At 41.8% G+C, this 19,177-nt stretch overlaps 1 protein-coding gene across 3 annotated transcripts in view; it reads left to right on the forward strand.

The window, feature by feature from the left end:
- LOC100656214 (kinesin-like protein KIF16B) overlaps positions 1-19,177 on the forward strand; it is a 373,573-nt gene that overhangs the window by 24,448 nt on the left and 329,948 nt on the right. For all 3 annotated transcript variants that reach the window (XM_064275760.1, XM_064275759.1, XM_064275761.1), the window contains exon 2: positions 18,064-18,133. In XM_064275760.1, coding sequence (XP_064131830.1) covers positions 18,064-18,133 — 70 coding nt within the window. The remainder of the gene's footprint in view (positions 1-18,063; positions 18,134-19,177) is intronic.

The raw sequence follows: 19,177 nt of genomic DNA on the forward strand, positions 1-19,177 counted from the left end.
TCTGGAGTTTTGGAATTGCAATTGGGCTCATCCTTTTCTTCAAGAGATGGAATGAGACCACCTAGTGAAGAGTCATCTCAGAAGGAGCTCAAAGGCTGTTTTCACACCTTGTTCTTACAAAACCTCAGTCCTCAATGGAGGGGGACATCTCAGATCAGCCAGGACAGTGGTTCCGAATCCTGGTTGATTATCAGAATCTCCAAGGTGGTTAAAAAATACAGGCTCCTGGGGCCCTATTCTGGACATTCTGATTTGGTAGGCCTGGGTTGGGGTTCTTGAGGGGATTCTGTTGATTCCCTGAGCTTGAAATCGTTGATCTGGCTCTGTCATCTTTTGGATTCATCTCTTCTCTCACCACCCTGGTCTACCATCTCTCATATAGCCTGTAGGAGCCTCCCAGTGGTCTCCCTGCTTCTACTCTTGCTGCTCTAGAGTCTCTACACAGCAAGCTAGAGGATCTTTTAAACGGTAAATGAGACTTTGCCACTCCTCTCATAAAACCTTATGGTGGGCAGTGGCTTCCTATCACATTTAAGTTCCAAAGTCTTAGCCATCTAGCTGAGACTCACAAGACCTGACATACTTTGTTCCCTTCACCCCTTCAGACCCCATCTGCCGTTTTGCTTCCGCCCTCCCTCTTGTGCGGTCATACTGGCCTTCTTTCTTTTCCACCAAGCCCCTAGATGATTTCTGCTTTGCACTTGCTGTTCTCTTTACCTGAAATGCCTTTCTCACAGACATTTGACCCACTCACTTCCTCATTCTATTCAGGTCTTTTTTCACATGTCATCTTCCTAGAGGTCTTTTCTGACTGCTTGCCTCTTCCATCCTCTGCCCTGTCTGTCATATCCAACTATACTCTTTTAACTCTTTATAGCACTTACCACTGTCTAAAATTATTTATTTTCTGCAACTCCCTCACTAACATGCAGACTCCCTGAGGGCTGCGTTGTTTACTGTTGTATCCTTACCGCTTACAATATTGCCTGGCGTGACGTAGGTGTACACTGAATATTTGTGGGAAGAAAGAATACATAAATCTCCCCGTGCAGCATCCCAAATAAGGATTTGTGCAGCCTTTGACTAAACCTCTTTAGTGGTAGTCTGACACATTTAAAGGTGACTTATTTTGTATTCAGACAACTCTGATTGTTAGGCTTTTCTTTTCTTCAGCTGTAGTTAAACACATAAAAAAGCACCTACTTCTTTCTTGTTCAGCAGCCCCAAGTTCCTTTCTCACTGCTGGGGTGTCGAGGTGGTAGCTAATGCTGTCTCTTTTCCACACGCTATCCAGCAGCATTTTTAAGGCGGAGTTGGTGTGGTGGCCATTGTTTCTGCCCACGCCCTCTTTTGATAAAAGACTTGTTACCCACCTGCTGGAGTGCTGACAGCACACAGCTTTCAACCATTAGCCCCTTCAGGGATTGTCTCATTTCAGCCATCTGCCTAAGATTATGTCTCTTGTCCAGGCAGCCCAGGGTCCATGACTCACAGTGTAGGGATATAAAGGTCTGGGCATTTTGGCTCAACTTAGGGTAACTCTGAAGCTCCAGAACTGCCAGTGGGGTCAGCCATGGCTGTCCTTGGGCCTTTATTGAGCACAACCTGTAGTATAGGCCCAGGTTGTGAGCAAATTTCTCTCTGCAGTCTATCCTGGAGCACTTAGAACCAGACGGAAAGGATATGGGGCAGCACAGGCAGCACTGATTTCAGAACATCCCTGAGTTTGTTTCCACGCTAAGATAGGTGAGGTGACCGAATTGATGGAGCCTCTGCTACTTTGCTGGGTCCTGAGGGTGCAGATGTTATTGAAGACTTAGCTAACTCACTATGTAGACTTGGGATAGGGAGATGCATTCATGGATAGGGAGATGAATACATATGCATCTAACGTGGAAGAGCCTAATGCCTGCAAAATCACTGCATAAGAGAGAATGTTGCCAGATTTAGCAAACAAAAATAAAGCATGTTGCGTGCAGTATTTGGGACATACAATAAAGAAGTGTTTGTTGTTTATCTGAAATTCACATTTAACTGCGTGTCCTGTATTTTATCTAAACCCTAATAAAAGATAAAAAAAGAAGTGCCATTGGGTGGAGCAGAGGGCTTGAGTAATTTATTGATGAACACTTCACCGATGAGGGAGGATTTGGGTCTGGTTTTCGATGCTGGTGGAGATGCAGAGCAGTGAGGAAGGGAAGAGGCAAAATGCAGGCAGTGCAGGAGGATGATGGAAGGTATGGGGAGGTGGGAAATGCAAGGCCACGGGGAGCTGTCCTCTGTGGCTAGGTGGGAGGATGTGTGTCTGCTCAGTTGGGAGATGAGGGCAAAATAAGTAGCTCTCACTTTTATGCCACGCAGGCAGGTGGACTTATCCTCAAGCACTGAGGAGTCATCCAGCATTTTAAAGTAGGGGTGTTTTTTTTTTTTAACTAAACTTATTTTAATTATAAAAGTAGTATAAAATCATGCGACAATAAATTCCAACAGCAGAATGTTTATTCTCATCCTCTGAAGGCCCTGCTTCCACTTACCCTCCAGAGCTCTCCAGAGGTAACCACTGTTAACAGTTTCCTGTTTCTCCTTTCAGGAATCTTTTGGCCATCTAGAAGCGTATAAGTACATATTTTTGTTGTTTTATTATTATCAATAATACACCTTTTTCTGCACAAGTTGGACTGTAGTTTGCATGCAATCTTAGTTATCTGCTGCTCCTGTAACAGAAATACCACAAGTGGTTGGCTTTAAAGAACAAATTTATTTTCTTGTAGTTCTGGATGCTGAATATCCAAATCATGGCCTATAGCTTTAGGGTCCTATTTACAGGTACCAAGAAGAAAAAACAAAACAAAACAAAACAAAAACCCCACACCCACTGCTGCTGAGTTGATTCCAACTGATAGTGACTGTGTAGGACTGAGTAGAACCGCCCCAGAGGGTTTCCAAGGAGCAGCTGGTGGATTCAAACTACCAACCTTTTGTTTAGCAGTCGAGCTCTTAGCCACTGCGCCCCAAACCAAAAACCATACCAAAACCTTTGCCTTCGAGTCGATTCCAACGACACCAGGGCTCCATATTTACAGGTACAGGGATTAGGATTTCCACACATATTTTAGGGGAGGGTACGTAATTCAATCTGTAGTACATACTGTTTTGTTACTTATTTTTCTGCCCATTTAACAATGTTCCCTCAACATTTTTCCATATTGGTATATGTGGAGCTCATGCGTTTCTTTTAAAAATGTATTTTTATTTTTGCTATCGAGTATCCTGACACCAAAATGAAGGCAGTTAAGTACTGGTTCATAGTATGTAACTTGTAATGTGAATTTGGGGATGCCGGTTTCCTTCAGGAACGCTAGGTGAATAAGCCACTCTTTCAGGGGTGGATAACCCAGTGAGCAAGGTAAGCACAGAATTACTTGTGCTTACTTACTAATATGTAGTGAACAATTACACATGGGTTTCATGTGAAATGAATCAAAGATGTGATGAAAGCCATGTGAAATTGTTAACTGCAGATCTTTGATGTGGTGAAACCTATGTGAAATTGTTCACTACAGATTAGTAAGTAAGTGTAAGTAATTCTCTGCTTACCTTGCTTACTGGGTCAGGGACTGTTAACTTGAAAAGAGGCTTTGATACTGTAGAAAGGTGCTGTGGGGCTGGGAGAGAAACAGTTGCCAGCTATACCTGGAAACAGAATCTTTGATGTGAAAAAATGTGAAATTGTTCACTACAGATGATCTTGTAAGCAAGGTAAGCACCGTGCTTATGTTGCCTATTGGATAATCCACCCCTGTACTCTTGAGACTCTTTTAAACTAATGGTTCGGTTTGGAGATCCCCGAGTCATCCAATCCAGCTGTTTATTATAGAGTGAATAAATACCATCAGCTGACAGATAGAATCAGTTTGAATTGCTAAATAATTTAAAAACGTCCTTTCAAAAATATTTGAATTAACATAAGCCTTGTTTTTTCTAGTACATTTTCTCCTATCACATATTTGAGAGCTGGCATTATTTCACTCTTTCCTGACTGGATATTTAAAATCTTTTCCTTTCTATTTCCTTTTCTGTCTTCAATATTGATCTGCGACTCAATATACTTACTCTAGTTGGTCCATTTGTAGCATCTTATGATCTAGTTTCCAGGCCTTTCAGATAAATTACTTATACATATGAAGGGGCCATAATTGACTTTTTGGTTGAGAAACTCAATTCACTGAGGTGGCCAGGGAGAGACAGTTCATTTTGCTTTATTATCAAATCAATGTTCAAATAATATTTCAGGATTATTTATTTTCTGAGTGTATGAAAAATATCAAGATTTATTTCCCATGTTTCTTAAACGCCAGAGGAAATTGTCCCAAGGCTTAGGTGCTCTTAGTGCCTGATGTTTAACATTTTTCAGTTGAAGGATCACAAATTCAAGCATTGAGTGCTGATCGTGAGTGTTGTTCTTGTGTTGGTGGACTCAGGTTACGGAGAGTGCTTCTGCGGAATTCTCTAGACTAACTGGAGAGATGACATCAACAGGGATGAAATCTGCATGAGCAAGATGAGTTAGGTAGGTATAAATGGAAATTGATTTTGAAGCTTTATCAGGAGGTGAGTCAAACTAGACCCAAGACAAGCCTTGCTTAAGGATGTGGGTAGGAAGTGGTTGTGTGCAGGAAGGGAGAACCAAGAATGACAGGGAACCCGGAGAGAGAGGGGCTTAGGCAGAGACTGGACATGGCAAACTAAAGCCTGGGGTGAGAGCCATTCGTGAATACTTCAGTCAGTCAGTTTGTCACATTCAGCAGCCATTTTATGAACACCTCAAAGTTACAGGCACTGTGGTAGGAGCTGATATTGTAAACACAGACCAACACGGTCCTTACTCTTAAGATATTCACAGTCTGGTGTCTCAGACAAGAAAGACAGCCATCTAACAAGGGGATAGGGCAGAGGACTCAGGAAGCTCACCAGAGATTATGAAGTCAAGACCAGCCAGAGCTGGCGTTGGCCAGGTGAGGAGGTGGTGGTGTTGTTGCTGTTAGTTGCCATTGAGTCATGGTGATCCTACATGCAGAAGAATGGAACGTTGCCTGGTCTTGCGCTGTTTGAATCCATTGTTGTGACTATTGTGTCAGTCCATCTTATTGAGTGTTTGTGTTGTTTTTACTAGCCCTCTCTACTTTACTTTGTGGTGAGTTTATCTGTGTGCTGAGCAAATTACCCGAGAAGCTGGATTATATGAAGAACGAGGTATCAGGATTAGAGGAACACTCATTAACAACCTGCGATATATGGATGATAAAACCTTGCTCACCGAAAGTAAAGAGGACTTGATATACTAATGAAGATCAAAGACTACAGACCTCAGTGTGGATTACACCTCAATGTAGAGAAAACAAAAATCCTCACAACTGGACCGATGAGCAACATCATGATAAACAGAGGAAATATTGAAGTTGTCAAGGATTTCATTTTACTTGCATCCATAGTCAATGCCCATGGAAACAGCAGTCAGGAAACCAAACAAGATATTGCATTGGGCAAATCTGCAGCAAAAGATCTATTTAAAAATCTTAAAAAGCAAAGATGTCGCTTTAATGACTAAGATGCACCCAACTGAAGCCATGGTGTTTTCAGTTGCCTTATAACATGTGAAAGCTGGACAATGAAAAAGAAAGGCTGAAGAAGTTGATGCATTTCAGTTATGTCGGCGAAGAATGTTGAATGTACAATGGACTGCCAGAAGAACGAACAAAGCTGTCATGGAGAAAATACAGCCAGAATGCTCCTTAGAAGTGAGGATGGTGAGACTTTGTCTTACATACTTTGGGCATGTTACCAGGAGGAACCAATCCCCCGAGAAAGACATCATGCTTGGTAAAGTAGAGGGTCAGCAACAAAAACGAAGACCCTCAATGTGATAGATTGGCAGAGTGGCTGCAACAGTGGGGTCAAACATAGCAACAACTGTGAGGATGGTGCAGGACTGGGCAACGTTTTTTCTGTTATGCGTAAGGTCGCTATGGATCGGAGCCTACTTGATGGTACCAAACAACAACAACAGCATAGTGTCGCAGTGGCAAAACAAGTTAGTTCCAGCTCAGGAAGGGCTTTGCATACCACTGAGAGTTTGGTCTTCATGGTGTAGGCTTTGAGATGTCATGGCAGGAGTTGAAAATGGGAGCATCATGATGTGTATATTTTGGAAGGATCTCTCTGACAGCAGAATAGAGTGTGTGGTTTGTCTGGGAGGGTGCAAAGGTAAAGGCATAGAAACTAAAGAGAAGTGGTGACCACTGAGGCAGATTGGACAGGCAGTAGATTAGACAGGACTTGTAACTGAATGGGGTGATGGAGTAGGAGGTAGGGCTGTTGAATTGAGTGTCCGTATGGACTCTGAAGCCACCTATCATAGTGAAGGGCCCTAGGGGTGAAGACAAGGCCTTGACTATAGCCAGAGTCTCCGCTGGATGGGGGGCTAAGCAGGATCGATCATCAGAGAGTGGAGGGAAAGTGAGTACTGGAGGTTTCCTTCTTTCCTTTCTTTCATCTTTGACATATTTGGAAGTTTGATAACTCTCCTGGGATCTCCAAGGGATAAATGGATCCAAGGGTTAGTTTCAATACTCAGTAACTCCAACCATCGACTTTATTGGTTCTCCTTAAGTATTTTCGGGGACCTAGTAAGGGATTCGACAGCAGTGGGTTTAGTAAGAGATTTACTGTCATGGCTAAAACTCTAACACTTTGCTATAAAATAACGTATTTAGAGGTTATTTTTGGAGTAAAAATACACCTTTTTGGTAAAGCTTTAGTTTTTACGCTTAAGAGGGAAACAAGCTAGGTAATTGTTAGTAGAGCATAAACTTTCTGGGGACAGATGGCTTCCATGTTAATCTTGATGACCTGTGATTATTTTTCAAAATGAATTCCAAACTGTCAGCTCTAGTCTTAGATTAACGTTGAGAAACTGCCTGGGTATAGAAAAGGCTAGAAGCTGATAGCCTGGCAGGGTGCTGAGAATGAGGGAACTGGATGTCATGATACTCAGATGATTTCTCAGATCAGAATAAGTCAGACATTTATTGCTCTTGGTCATAAATCATCACAAAAGAGCCAAGAGTAGAGACATTGTCAACTCACTTATGTTATATCCATATACTTGAGTATGGTTGTAAAGATAAAACTGAAAGGTTAGAGAACAAAGTTAGTGAGTTTCCCAGTGTAAGAAGTAGGGAACATTGTGGCATTTCACATTATAAATGTAAGCATAAGACCAGTGTATCATGTAATATTAAATGAAATGTCAGAGCAGTGCTTTCCAAGCTTTAATGTTAATCGGAATCATTTAGAGATCTTGTTAAAATGAAGATTCCCAGGGGGTGGGGTCTAAGATTCTTCATATCTAACATGCTCCCAAGGACTACTGCTGTTGCTGCTTCCAGGACCACATTTTAAATAACAAGAGTCTGAACAGGGATTCCTATCTTTTGGGACCACAGAGCCTTTTGAGGAACTGAGGAAAGGCATGGTACACAGACAAATGAAACTGCTACCTTTCTTCCTTTCTCCCGCCAATGTGTATTATTTTGGGGAGGGTGGGAGCCCTTTGAAGCCCACCCACCATCTTAAGTTTTGATTTTAGAAGTGGGTAATAGAAAGACATTAATATTACATAACATGTTTGTTAGCAGTTCAGTGGTAGAAATCTTGCCTTTCATGCAGGAGACCAATTCCAAAATCACGAACAACTCCAAATGCATATACAAAATCCGTAAAAACAGTCACAGACCTTCCCTTAATAAGTTTGCGGACCCTTTCAGGGACTCCAGTAGAAGTTGTAACAGCATAACCAGCCTGTTAATGAAAGTTACGTGTTGGTTTTAGGTAAGATCCATCTGCAAATAAAATCATTTCAGAATTTATTGAGTTTCTTTTAAATCACTGTGGGGGGCCAAAGTCAGCTCAGATCTAGACAGTCTTGGGAGGGACAGTCATCTTTATCAGCTACGGGGAGCTGAGTGGCTGGGTTTAAATTAGCCATTGTATGCAGTCTAATATTTGAGGCTACCAGAAGAAGGACCTCATAGGAGGTGAGTCTGCTGGCAGATAAATGTTGGGTTAAAGCAGAATTAAGTAAAATGGATGTGGCATTACAGTAAAAAACAAAAACAAAACCCATTGCTGTTGAGTCGATTCTGACTCATAGCGACCCTGTAGGATGGAGTAGAACTGCTCCATACGGTTTCCAAGGAGTACATCGTGGATTGGAACTGCCAGCCTTTTGGTTAGCAGCTGTAGCTCTTAACCACTATACCACCAGGATTTCTGGACATGGCATTGGGTATATATAAACCAAAAAAAAAAAAAAAAAAAAAATCCCCAAACTGTATCTGCAGCGTTTTCAACCAATTTTGAAGTAGCAGCTACATCCCTGAGGCAAGGAGATTAGGCTCTGGCCACAGAGCCCATCTTCACGCTGTAGTAACCTACAGGCCTATGTTGTCCTTTGTGTTTCTGGGTAAGAACACCTAATACGTTACCAGAAACTTTATGTACAAATAAAGAAAAGTCCAAATGATAATTAGGGAGTCCTGAATTCAGCATGGAAACCCCAGTGGCATAACGGTTAAGAGCCATGGCTCTTAACCAAAAGGTCGGCAGTTTGATTCTACCAGGCACTTCTTGGAAACCGTATGGGGCAGTTCTGTTCTGTCCTATAGGGTCGCTATGAGTTGGAATCGACTCAATGGCAACGGGTTTGGCTTTTTGGTATTAAAATGGGCATATTAGTCAAAGCCATTTTCACTTTAGTTACTGCCCTCTGAACTCCTGGGGTGAGATAGGAGGGATCAAACTTAGAGGTTTTCACATACTTGTATAAAGATTGAGTCATGAAAGAAAAGTTAGGAATCCAGGCTTGACAATAGCCACAGAGTCCTAAAAATCCCCTTAATTGTTTCTTTGTTGTAGATAAAGGAAAGGCTGCAATAGCCTGTTTTCCCTTGGGGTAAATAGAAATGCCTTCTGCAAAGATAAAATGACCTAAGTATTTGACAGAAGGCTGAGCTAATTGCAGTTTTTCTATTGAAACTTTATGTTCTCCAACAGCTAAACGCTTTAGTAAAGTTATGCTGTCCTCCAGGCAGTCCTGTTAAGAGGTGGTGCATACCAGTAAGTTATATTGTAATAAAGTAGATTCATTTGGAGATTGCAAAGGTTGCAACTCTGCCTGTAAAAATCTGGGAATGTTTGTGGGAGATTCCCTGAATCCTTGCAGCAAGACAAACGAAAAACCAAACCTGTTGCTGTCGAGTTGATTTTGACTCATAGTGATCCGCATGACAGTCTTGGTAAATTGTTTGTTTTTCCAAGTGAAAACAAACAAATAATTAGCTTTCAGGGTCTACAGGTATACTGAAAAATGCACTACAAAGGTTTAGTACAGTAAGATAGGCTGCGTAGGGGAACATTGGAAAGTAGTGCGTGTGGGTTAGGGAGAACTGGAAATCTAGCAATGAAAGTGAGATTAATGGCATGTAGGCCTTGGACAAATCTTCAAACTCGATAGTGTGGCATTTTAACTGGACGGATAGGTGTTATAGATTGAATTGTGTCCCCCCAAAATGTGTGTCAACTTGGCAAGGCCATGATTCCCAGTACTGTGTAGTTGTCCTCCATGTTGTGATATGATGTAATTACCTATATGTTATAAATCATAATATCTACTATGTCCTGTAGGGTCGCTATGAGTTGGAATCGACTCGACGGCAGTGGGTTTTTTTTTTTTATGATGTTAATGAAGCAGGATTAGATGCAATTATGTTAATAAGGGAGGAACCAATCTACAAGTTAGGTCGTATCTTTAGTCAATCTCTTTTGAGATATAAAAAAGAGAAGTGAGCAGAGAGGAGAGGGACCTCCTACCATCAAGAGAGAAGAGCTGGGAGCAGAGCATGTCCTTTGGACCCAGGGTCCTTGTGGTTAGAGGCTCGTAGACCCAGGGGAAGCTTGATGACAAGGATCTTCCCTCAGAGCAAACAGAGAGGGAAAGCCTTCCGCTGCCACTGGCTCCCTGAATTTGAACTTCTAGCCTCCTAAACTGTGAGAGAATAAATTCCTGTTTGTAAAAGTCATCTACTTGAGGTATTTCTGTTGTAGCAGCACTAGATACCTAAGACAGAATTTGGTACCGGAAGTGTGTGGTGCTGTTCAAACAGATTCCTGTCATGTGAAAGCGATTTTGAAACTGAATGGATAGAGGCTGGAAGAGTTTTAAAGTGTCTATAGTAAAAGCCTAGATTGCTCTGAAGAGGCTCTTAGTGGAATTATGGACATCAAAGACAATTCTGGTGAAGGCTCAGAAGGAAATGAGGAGAACTGTAACACCAGATATGGCACAGATGGCAAGCAGCAGCAGTAGCAGCAGAGAAATGGCAGTAGCAGAACCAGGAGACTAGCATGAGATGACGCAGGAGCCAACCCATGGAGCAACAGAGCTGAGTGCCTTCAAGCAGGAGGCTTCCTGGTAGGGTGTGGTGCCTCTGGGCACTTATCAGTGGGGCTGTGTTTGCTGACCCATGGAGCAAGAGAACTGAGTCCCTTCTGGCCGAGGTTTACTGGGGGAGTGGGATGCCTCCAAGTACTTATTGGTAGAGCTAAAGAGCTTTGGAACACTTGCCCAAGCAAGGCTGATGCTGGGCTGCCCATGAGGCCCAAGGGGCTAATAGGTCAAGGAACCAGGAAACAGAAGCTGAAGAGACAGAGAACACAAGAAGCAGAGTTGCCTTGGTCTTAAAGGGTAGTGCCACAACCTTTGATGTTTCAAAGGGTGCACCCGTGGCCTGCTGGGTCTCAAAGGATGGGGCTGCAATCTCTTAGATTTCGAAGAGTCACATCTTCACCAACTTGGTTCTAAAGTATGGGGCTGCCTTTCACGAGTGTCAGCAGGATGGGGCCTTATCTGCTGCCCAAAGCTTGAGGGGGTGGGGCTGCCATGCCCAAGTGGCAGAAGAATGGGACCTGCCGGGGGCAAATGGTAGGGTCACCGCTCAGACTAGGAGAATGGGGCCGACCAAACCTGAAGGAGCAGCGTTGCCATCCCAGTGGACCTGGAAGATAGAGCTAAAGGCCATGGCTTAGTGGTCTCCACCCAGAATTTGGAGAGTGTGGCTAATACCCAGAGTCTGGAGGGCAGGGCCATTGCCTAAATGGTCTCAGAGAACAGAAGATTATTTCCAAGCTTTGAGAGCTAATGTAGTGTGTTCTGCTGACTTGTGTGGTTCCTGTCATCCCTTCTTTCCCTCCAGTTTTTCCCATTTGTGATGGAAATGACTACCTTGTGGTTGCTCAACCATTGTGCTTTGGAAGCAGATAACTTATGTTTTAGATTTCACAGATGAAGAGGAATTTTGCAAAAGATGAGATATTTGGATTTGTAGTTGATTTAAGACTTTTGGGATGATATGATGGGGTGAAACTGTTCTACATTTGGCAAGGACATGACTTTTGGGGGGCTGTCTTAGACATCTGTTGCTGGTCTAACAAATACCTCAAGTGAATGGCTTCAACAAAGAGAAATTTATTTTCTCATATCCTAATAGGCTAGAAGTCCAAATTCAAGGTGTCAGTTCCAGGAGAAGGCTTTCTCTCTGTCGGTTCTGGAGGAAGGTCTTTCTCGCCAATCTTCCCCTGGACTAGGAGCTTATTTGTGCAGGAACTCCGGGTCCAAAGGACACACTCTACTCCTGGTGCACTTTCTTGCTGGTATGAGGTCTCCCTATCTCTCCGTTCCCTTCTCTCTTTTACATCTCAAAAGAAATTGCCTCAAGATACAATCTAATCTTGTAGATCTCATCCACATAACTGCCGCTAATTCATCTCATTAACATCATAGTGATAGGATTTACTACACGTAGGGAAATCATATCAGATGACAAAATGGTGGAGGATCACATAATACTGGGAATCATGGCCTAGCCAAATTGATACACATATTTTTGGGGGACACAGTTCAATCCATGACAGGGGGCAAAGGGTGGAATATTATGGATTGAATTGTATCCCCCTCAAAATGTGTCAACTTGCCTAGGCCTTGATTCCCAGTATTGTGTGGTTGTCCTCGATTTTGTGATCTGATGTAATTACCTATATGCTGTAAATCCTAACCTCTATGATGTTGTGAGGCAGGATTACAGGTAGTTATGTTAATGAGGCAGGACCCAATCTGCAGGATTAAGTTTTAGCTTTAGTCAGTCTCTTTGAGATACAAAAAAGAAAAGCAAAAGGAAGGAGCGGGACCTCTGACTGCCAGGAGAGGAGAGCTGGGAGCAGAACGTGTCCTTTGGACCCAGGGTCCCTGTACTGAGAGTTTAATAGACTGAGGGGAAGATTGATGACAAAGACCTTCACCCGAGAGCCAACAGAGGGAGAAAGACTTCTCCTGGAGCTGGAACCCTGAATTTGAACTTCTAGCCTCCTAAATGGTGAGAGATTAAATTCTGTTCGTTAAAGCCATCCACTCGTGGCATTTCTGTTACAGCAGCACTAGGTAACTAAGACAACATGAGTTGCAAGGATGAATGCAAGGGACGATTACCCGATAGAAAGAAAATCAGTAATAATAGAATTTAGTCCCTCTTTTGGTTCTCGTTTAAGTAGATATTGGGAAATCTTAGACAAAGGCATAGGTGTGTCCACTTGGATTTTAATAGGTGTAGTGGACAAAACTTGGCCAATGTCTGTAGAAGATGTAGCCCACTGGGTCTCAGGAATCTGAGAAATTACTTCAGAGGGGAGGAACTGAACAAACTGAATTCAGAAGGGGCATAGTGAGGCTTTGCATATGGCAAAGAGCCTCTTCTTTTTGAATGTTACCATCCCTAAGTTCTAATTCTCAGGCAAGAGTAATACTATTTTCCCCTTTTCATTAAACTATAACTGCCTGTTGCATTTAGATAAAATATCTCTTTGTATTAAATTAACTGAAGTGTCAGAACTCAGTAGAAAAATGTGTAAATCCTCTATGGGAGAAAAGATATTTATACAGGTCAAGAATGAACTAGCGTTTATTCTTTATTAGTAACCCCCACTATTTTTGAAGCTTTTGTACTCTGAGGCAGGGGCTTTTGTAAACACATGGAGTTAATGACAGAGAGAGTTGATCAAGGTTCACCATTAATGTACATAGTTGTCTTTGAGAGTTCAGAACCACCATGAGAAAAGTCCCTGTATTGTCATCAGGGCCCCTTCATTCTGAGTCAGGGGCTAGAGAGGTGATTGGGGTGGAAACCTTCTGTTTATTCTTCAATTTAAAGCATTCATTTTTCCAATGGCCATGTTTTTTATAATACAGACTAGTTTTAGATCCTTTGGAGGTTTAAAATGTATTTTCTGATTAGGCCCTTGTAGCTGCTGTAATTGAAAGGCCGTTAATATGTTAGCCTTAGCAGTCAGCTTTCTTTCTAAGGTTAAGGGAAGCTCATGAGCTAAATTGGTCAGTTCCACAGTGGGAGTGGCCTTCCGGTCTAAATGTTATCTTTTAACTAAGACTGACATTTCAGGTCGGAGGCCAGATATAAATACTACATTAAAGGCCCCCTTAGTTTCTTCATCTAAAGGATGTAACCCAGAATGTTCTGAAAACTGGAATAATCTGGCGTGATAGTCATGTATACTTTCACCTTTATTTTGTATACAAGAATGGATTTTTGTCCAATTATTTATGGGGGAAAAGCCTTAGAGATCACTTCAAGTAACTTTGTGCCCTTATCTCCAGCTTCTTTGAGAAGGATTTTGGATGTTTTGTTTGTATCCAAGGCTGTACTGTCTTAAGGATTTTCCTGGTCAGCATATTCTAACCACTGTTTGGCTTCCCCAGGGACAACTAACACATGGACTAACTGATATAAATCAAGCAACCCTGGCTGATAAGCTTCGATAAAGGCTTTGAATTCTTTATCAATTTTATAAGGATTCTCACAGTGTTTGGAAAATCTTTAATAATGCTATGTAATTCTGTGAGTCTAGGGAATAAAAGAAATAATAGGGTTCTTTGGATTTTCTCCGGTACCCACTCCGGATTCTGCAGGGTGAATCTTAAAAGACATTTCAGGAATGGGCTTTGGACTCTCTGACCTTGAATCTTCTGCAGATTCTTCTGGAAAAAAAGCGAAGTTCAGTTAAGTGTTTTCAGAAGGATAAGAAGTTAGAGGAGGACAATGGAGAGATTGCCAGCAGAGGTTGCAGAGGGAGCTGCAGCAGGGGGTACCTGTATAACAGAGCTCTGATTTTGTAATTCCTTATTTTGTTTAGTGACTGCAGAAACTGTATCCCGCGGTTCTTTATTCTGTTAGTCAATTTGGAAACAGTATTATGCGGAGAGGATATTTTGCTGTTTTGATGTATTATAGACGCCTCAAAAAACCAATTAAAAAAGGTGTCCCATTGTAACTGCTTTGTCTGGGACCCTTTCTGTTCTAATTTATTGCACAGAAGAATTAATACAGAAAGATCAAAGGTTCTCAAAAGTGGCCACTGATCATCTAAACCACCCTTGGTTAGGTTGAACCAAGCAGATAAAAACATACATGTTGAAGAACTGAAATGCTTGTTCATGTCATGAGCTGGAGACCCTGAAGGTGGCTCAGTATAACTCTTAGATTTGGCATTTCCCATATTTTCAAAGGCAGTATAAAGTTAGCTCGAGAGGCTTTAAACAAAAGTTGGGGCTTTCAGAGTCTTAGAACCGACCAAAATAAGGACTGTTTCAAAGGCAGTATAAAGTTAGCTCGAGAGGCTTTAAACAAAAGTTGGGGCTTTCAGAGTCTTAGAACTGGCCAAAATAAGGACTGTTGCAGAAAATTTGAGCAGTATTTTGCCCTGGCTCATGCTTATAGTTTCTAAAGGCTTTAAGCTTCTGAGATTCTTAAGCAAAAGCCAAAGAAACTTATGTTCATGTTAGAAAAATAAAAAAGAAAGAGAAAGGCAAAACCCACAATAAAACGCAGAAAGCTTCTACACAAAGAATAGTGGAGGCTCAGACATGAGAGGTATTTAGCTTGCCGCAACTCCTGAATCCGCCGTGGAAATGGAGGACCCAAATATGGCCTAGCCTAGTACTGTTACTAGCCCAAATCCCTGGCGTCTCAGAGGCTGAGAGGTCAATTCACCTTTAGGTCCCTTCGTGGTCACCAGGAAATGTTGTAGCAAAGCATCAGTCTTTCACTCTGTTAAGAGTGAAACCAAAGAGTTTTATTGGAAGAAGAAAGGGTTTGCAAACCTGGACATGTTGTAATACCCAGGCAGGATATCACAGTGTTCCAAAATGCAAGAGGACAGTGAGGTTTTTATTAGGCGGAGTAAAAAGCTGTGTGCTTGGAGGCATGAAGGTGGTACATGGCAAAAAGTTACAAGGTGGTTGTTAAGCTAACAGACCTTCTTAACATTATGAATTCGATTTTTAACCTCCTGGAGCATGTTGACTAAGACATTTCACCTGGATCAAGCTGCACAAACGTTCTTGACAAACATCTTTTAACAAATAATTCTTCATACAAACTAAAGCCCTGACCTTTGCTCCTTTCTGTGTTAGAAACAATTAAACTTTTACATGAAACCGAAGTGTCTTTTTGAAACAGCAGGATTAGAGGTTTTAGGCCAAGCTGCAGCTTAATTCAAATTGGAGTTTAATTTAGATATGGGACCATCTTAGGCATGTCAAGCACCACAGTTTCGGGGTCCACATGCAGTATTATTATCACAGCTAAAATATTAATAACGATTCCTTAATATCAGCAAGTACGCAGTCAGTGTTACATTTCTCTATATGTCTTATAATTAAAAAAAAAAAAAAATTTCTGTTTGAATTGGAATCTGGTTGGTTGATGTCTCTAAAGTCTTTTTTAATCTATAGGATCCCTGTCCATCTTTATATTCCTTGCAATTTGTTGTTGTTGTTGAAAACACCAGGTCATTTGTCCAGTAGTACTTCTCACAGGTTAGATTATGTTGTTTGCCTCCCCTGGTAGTGTTTGACATGTTCCCACTTCCTCTATTTCCTGGTAGTTCAGTATACAGCATTGATCAGAGTCAGGTCTTTTGGAAGTGGGTGTTGGTACTTTAGTTAGGACTTATATTATTTCTGGTTGTCTTTTGAGGCTGGGTTAGCAGTTATTGATGATCACTCCCTAAATCCACTAATTCACTAAAAAAACACAAATCAAACCCATTGCCGTTGAGTTAATTCTGACTTATATCGACCCTATAGGACAGAGTAGAACTGCCTCATAGGGTTTCCAAGGAGCGCCTGGTGGATTTAAACTGCCAATGTTTACTGGATAGTAGCTGAGCTCTTACTGCGACACCAGGACTCCACTAAAAAAAAAAAAAAAAAAACTCCACTAGTGGTAGCAAAATGATGATATTCTAATTCTGTCATTCCGTCTTCACTTATTAGCTGGAATACATCTAAGAGAAACTTCCCTTGATAATTGTTTGTTTACCTTGAGGTACAGATCATTTAGGAAATGCAGGATAAATGGTTCTTTCTGTTTATTAGTTTTCAAAATAATGTGGTTCTCTTGATCCTCCAAATTGACCATTGAGTTTTTATTTTTTAATTATTAATTCATATACTTAAGCATATGTCTTAATTACCTAGTTCTGCTGTAACAAGAAATACTTTAAGTGGGTGGTTTTAAAGAGGAGAAATTTATTTTGTCTAAATTTGGAGAGTCCAAGTCCAGGCATGGCCTCTTGGAGAAGGTCCTTCATTGTCCATAGTCCTGAGAGTTTCTTGGCGTTCCTTTGCTTATAGACAGGTCCTCAACATAGCCTCTTTCTTCCTCTGTGTGTGTGTTCTGTGCCTATCCTGCTCTTTTCAATAAGACACCACTTAGAAGTGATTACGTTTAGGCCCCACCCTAGTCAGATATGGCCTTATTATTATATAACAAACAGGGTCACATTTCCAAGTACTGGGATTAGGACTTCAGCACATATTTTGGGGGGACACAATTCAGTTCGTAATACTGTATTTTATGTGTTATACTCTATCGTAGTTATTATCCTTTTTGGTGTTACATTTCTTAACTTTGGCCAAAAAAACAAACCCGTTACTGTCAAGTTGATTCTGACTCACAGTGACCCTATAAGAACAGAGTAGAACTTACCCATAGGGTTTTCAAGGAGCTCCTGGTAGATTTGAACTGCCCACCTTTTGGTTAGTAGCCGTAGCTCTTAACCAAGTTTTTTAACTTTGGCCAGTGGGAACAACTTCCAGGTTTTGACAACACATTATTTTTCATAGTTTTTTGATGCTGGCATCTATTTGGTGCGTCTTCATGTTTATAAGGATTTAGAAAGAGTGTTAGTGTAACTAAACATGGGTTCTTGTCCTGTCCTATTAGCTGATTGAAATAAGATGGACACGACCCCACCAGTTGCAAGGGAAACAGACAGTGGATATTTATTGTTTGCGCAAACAAGGAGCAATGTAGGGCCTAGGAGCTGAAAGACCACGAGTTCCCTGCCTCAGGCAAGCTTGGAGCTTTTATGTTCTGCAGTCCCCAAGGGGCAGGGATTGGCACCCAAAATCCAATACCCCATCCCTCCTGTGTCCATATTTAGAGATCCAGGTGCTGAGTCAATTTGTAAAGGAAGGGAATTTTCACTTTACAGATGGGCTCGGGTGCAGCTGTGTGCTGGGAGACGTCTTCCTCTCCAGTGATGTTCAAATCTGGGGTCCAGTTCAGGGCTGTGATTCTTCAGGTCCTGTGCATGTGCCAAGATCCTTGTCTGAGCGCGGGATTCCGGCAGCAGATTTGAGCCATGGTTAGGGCTGCGCCGCAGTCAGGCCAAGCCTCAGAAGCTGTGGCTTGGTGGGCTACGACGGAGGGGGAAACTGGGGTGGAGTGGCGGAAGCCTTGGTGGTGGCTTCATTAGCAGGGATTGTTCTTCACATGCCATTTAAAAACAAATTCCCATATTAATAAGTAAATAAAACATTTTCTTAAAACAGTTTTTTCTCTCCTAAAAAATGCTGAATTATTTCTGTTGCAGGGAAAAGGACTTGGAAGCCAAGTTCATTATTCAAATGGAGAAGAGCAAAACAACAATCACAAACTTAAAGGCAAGTAATGACCTGGCCTTGCTGAAGTTCTTTGAGGCCCTTTGTTTGCTTTACTGTTGGAATGACTTACAGATAAATAAATCATTACATGAGTCAGAATCGACTTGATGGCACTGGGTTTGCTTTTGGTTTGGTAAATCATTACACATTCCTTTCTCATTTCAATTAGCCAAGTCAACTTGCTGTTGGCTTGGGCCTAGGCATGAAGTAGAAAGGTTGATCTCCTGTTTCTTCTCCCATCCCTGGTTTCATCTGATCTGGAAGCCAGATCCAAGCTCTAGCTCTGGTGTGTGAACTCATGAGTTTAGCCCAGGCCCAGACATCTTTATCTTCTATCCAAGTAGTGGATCCTTAGCTTAGCAATTGACCGTATTCTACGAATTATTAAAAAGTTTTGGCCTTAATTTGTTTCCTTTTTTATTAAAGTCACCATGTTTTGTAAATCTTACAGTAGAACCTGGTATTATTATTCAAAAACTAGGGAATGAAGGAAAAAAACAAACAAACACTAAACTTTCTAATACGGCAAGTGCTTCCTCCTGCAGACTATCCCATTTGCTTATTTGGTCAGCACGTTTGTTAAAGACCTTGACTACTTTTCAGTTAGGGGAGAAATAAGGAGTAGAATGAATAATAAATCACAGAGGAGCTCAGGCCCATCCTCCTTTGATATTTGTCATTACCTTATGTGTTTGGGTTTCTGAGGCCTGCTATTTCTGGGCCAAGGACTGATCAAGCTCCTGTCTACTTCTGAGAAGTGGATTTCTATTAATTCATTGCTCAAGGGAGTGGACACTTTGAAATTGAATTTCAGAGTAGTGCAGTGTGATCCCCAGTGATAGGAGCTGGGGAATGCTTCATTCTTCCAGTTGGGCAGTGCTCTGGGTCATTCAATAGGCCTCCTTTGAGGCTCTCTTGGCCCTTTACCTGAGGTATTCTCCTCTCACCACAGCCGTTTGCACCATTCCAGCTCTATCTGCTCACACTGAGCTTGCCCTGCTTTGACCTTCTGTATCCTCCTCTCAGGATTCTACCAGTCATGAC

This window comes from Loxodonta africana, chromosome 24 (genome assembly GCF_030014295.1).
Source record: "Loxodonta africana isolate mLoxAfr1 chromosome 24, mLoxAfr1.hap2, whole genome shotgun sequence".
Taxonomy (NCBI): Eukaryota; Metazoa; Chordata; class Mammalia; order Proboscidea; family Elephantidae; genus Loxodonta; species Loxodonta africana.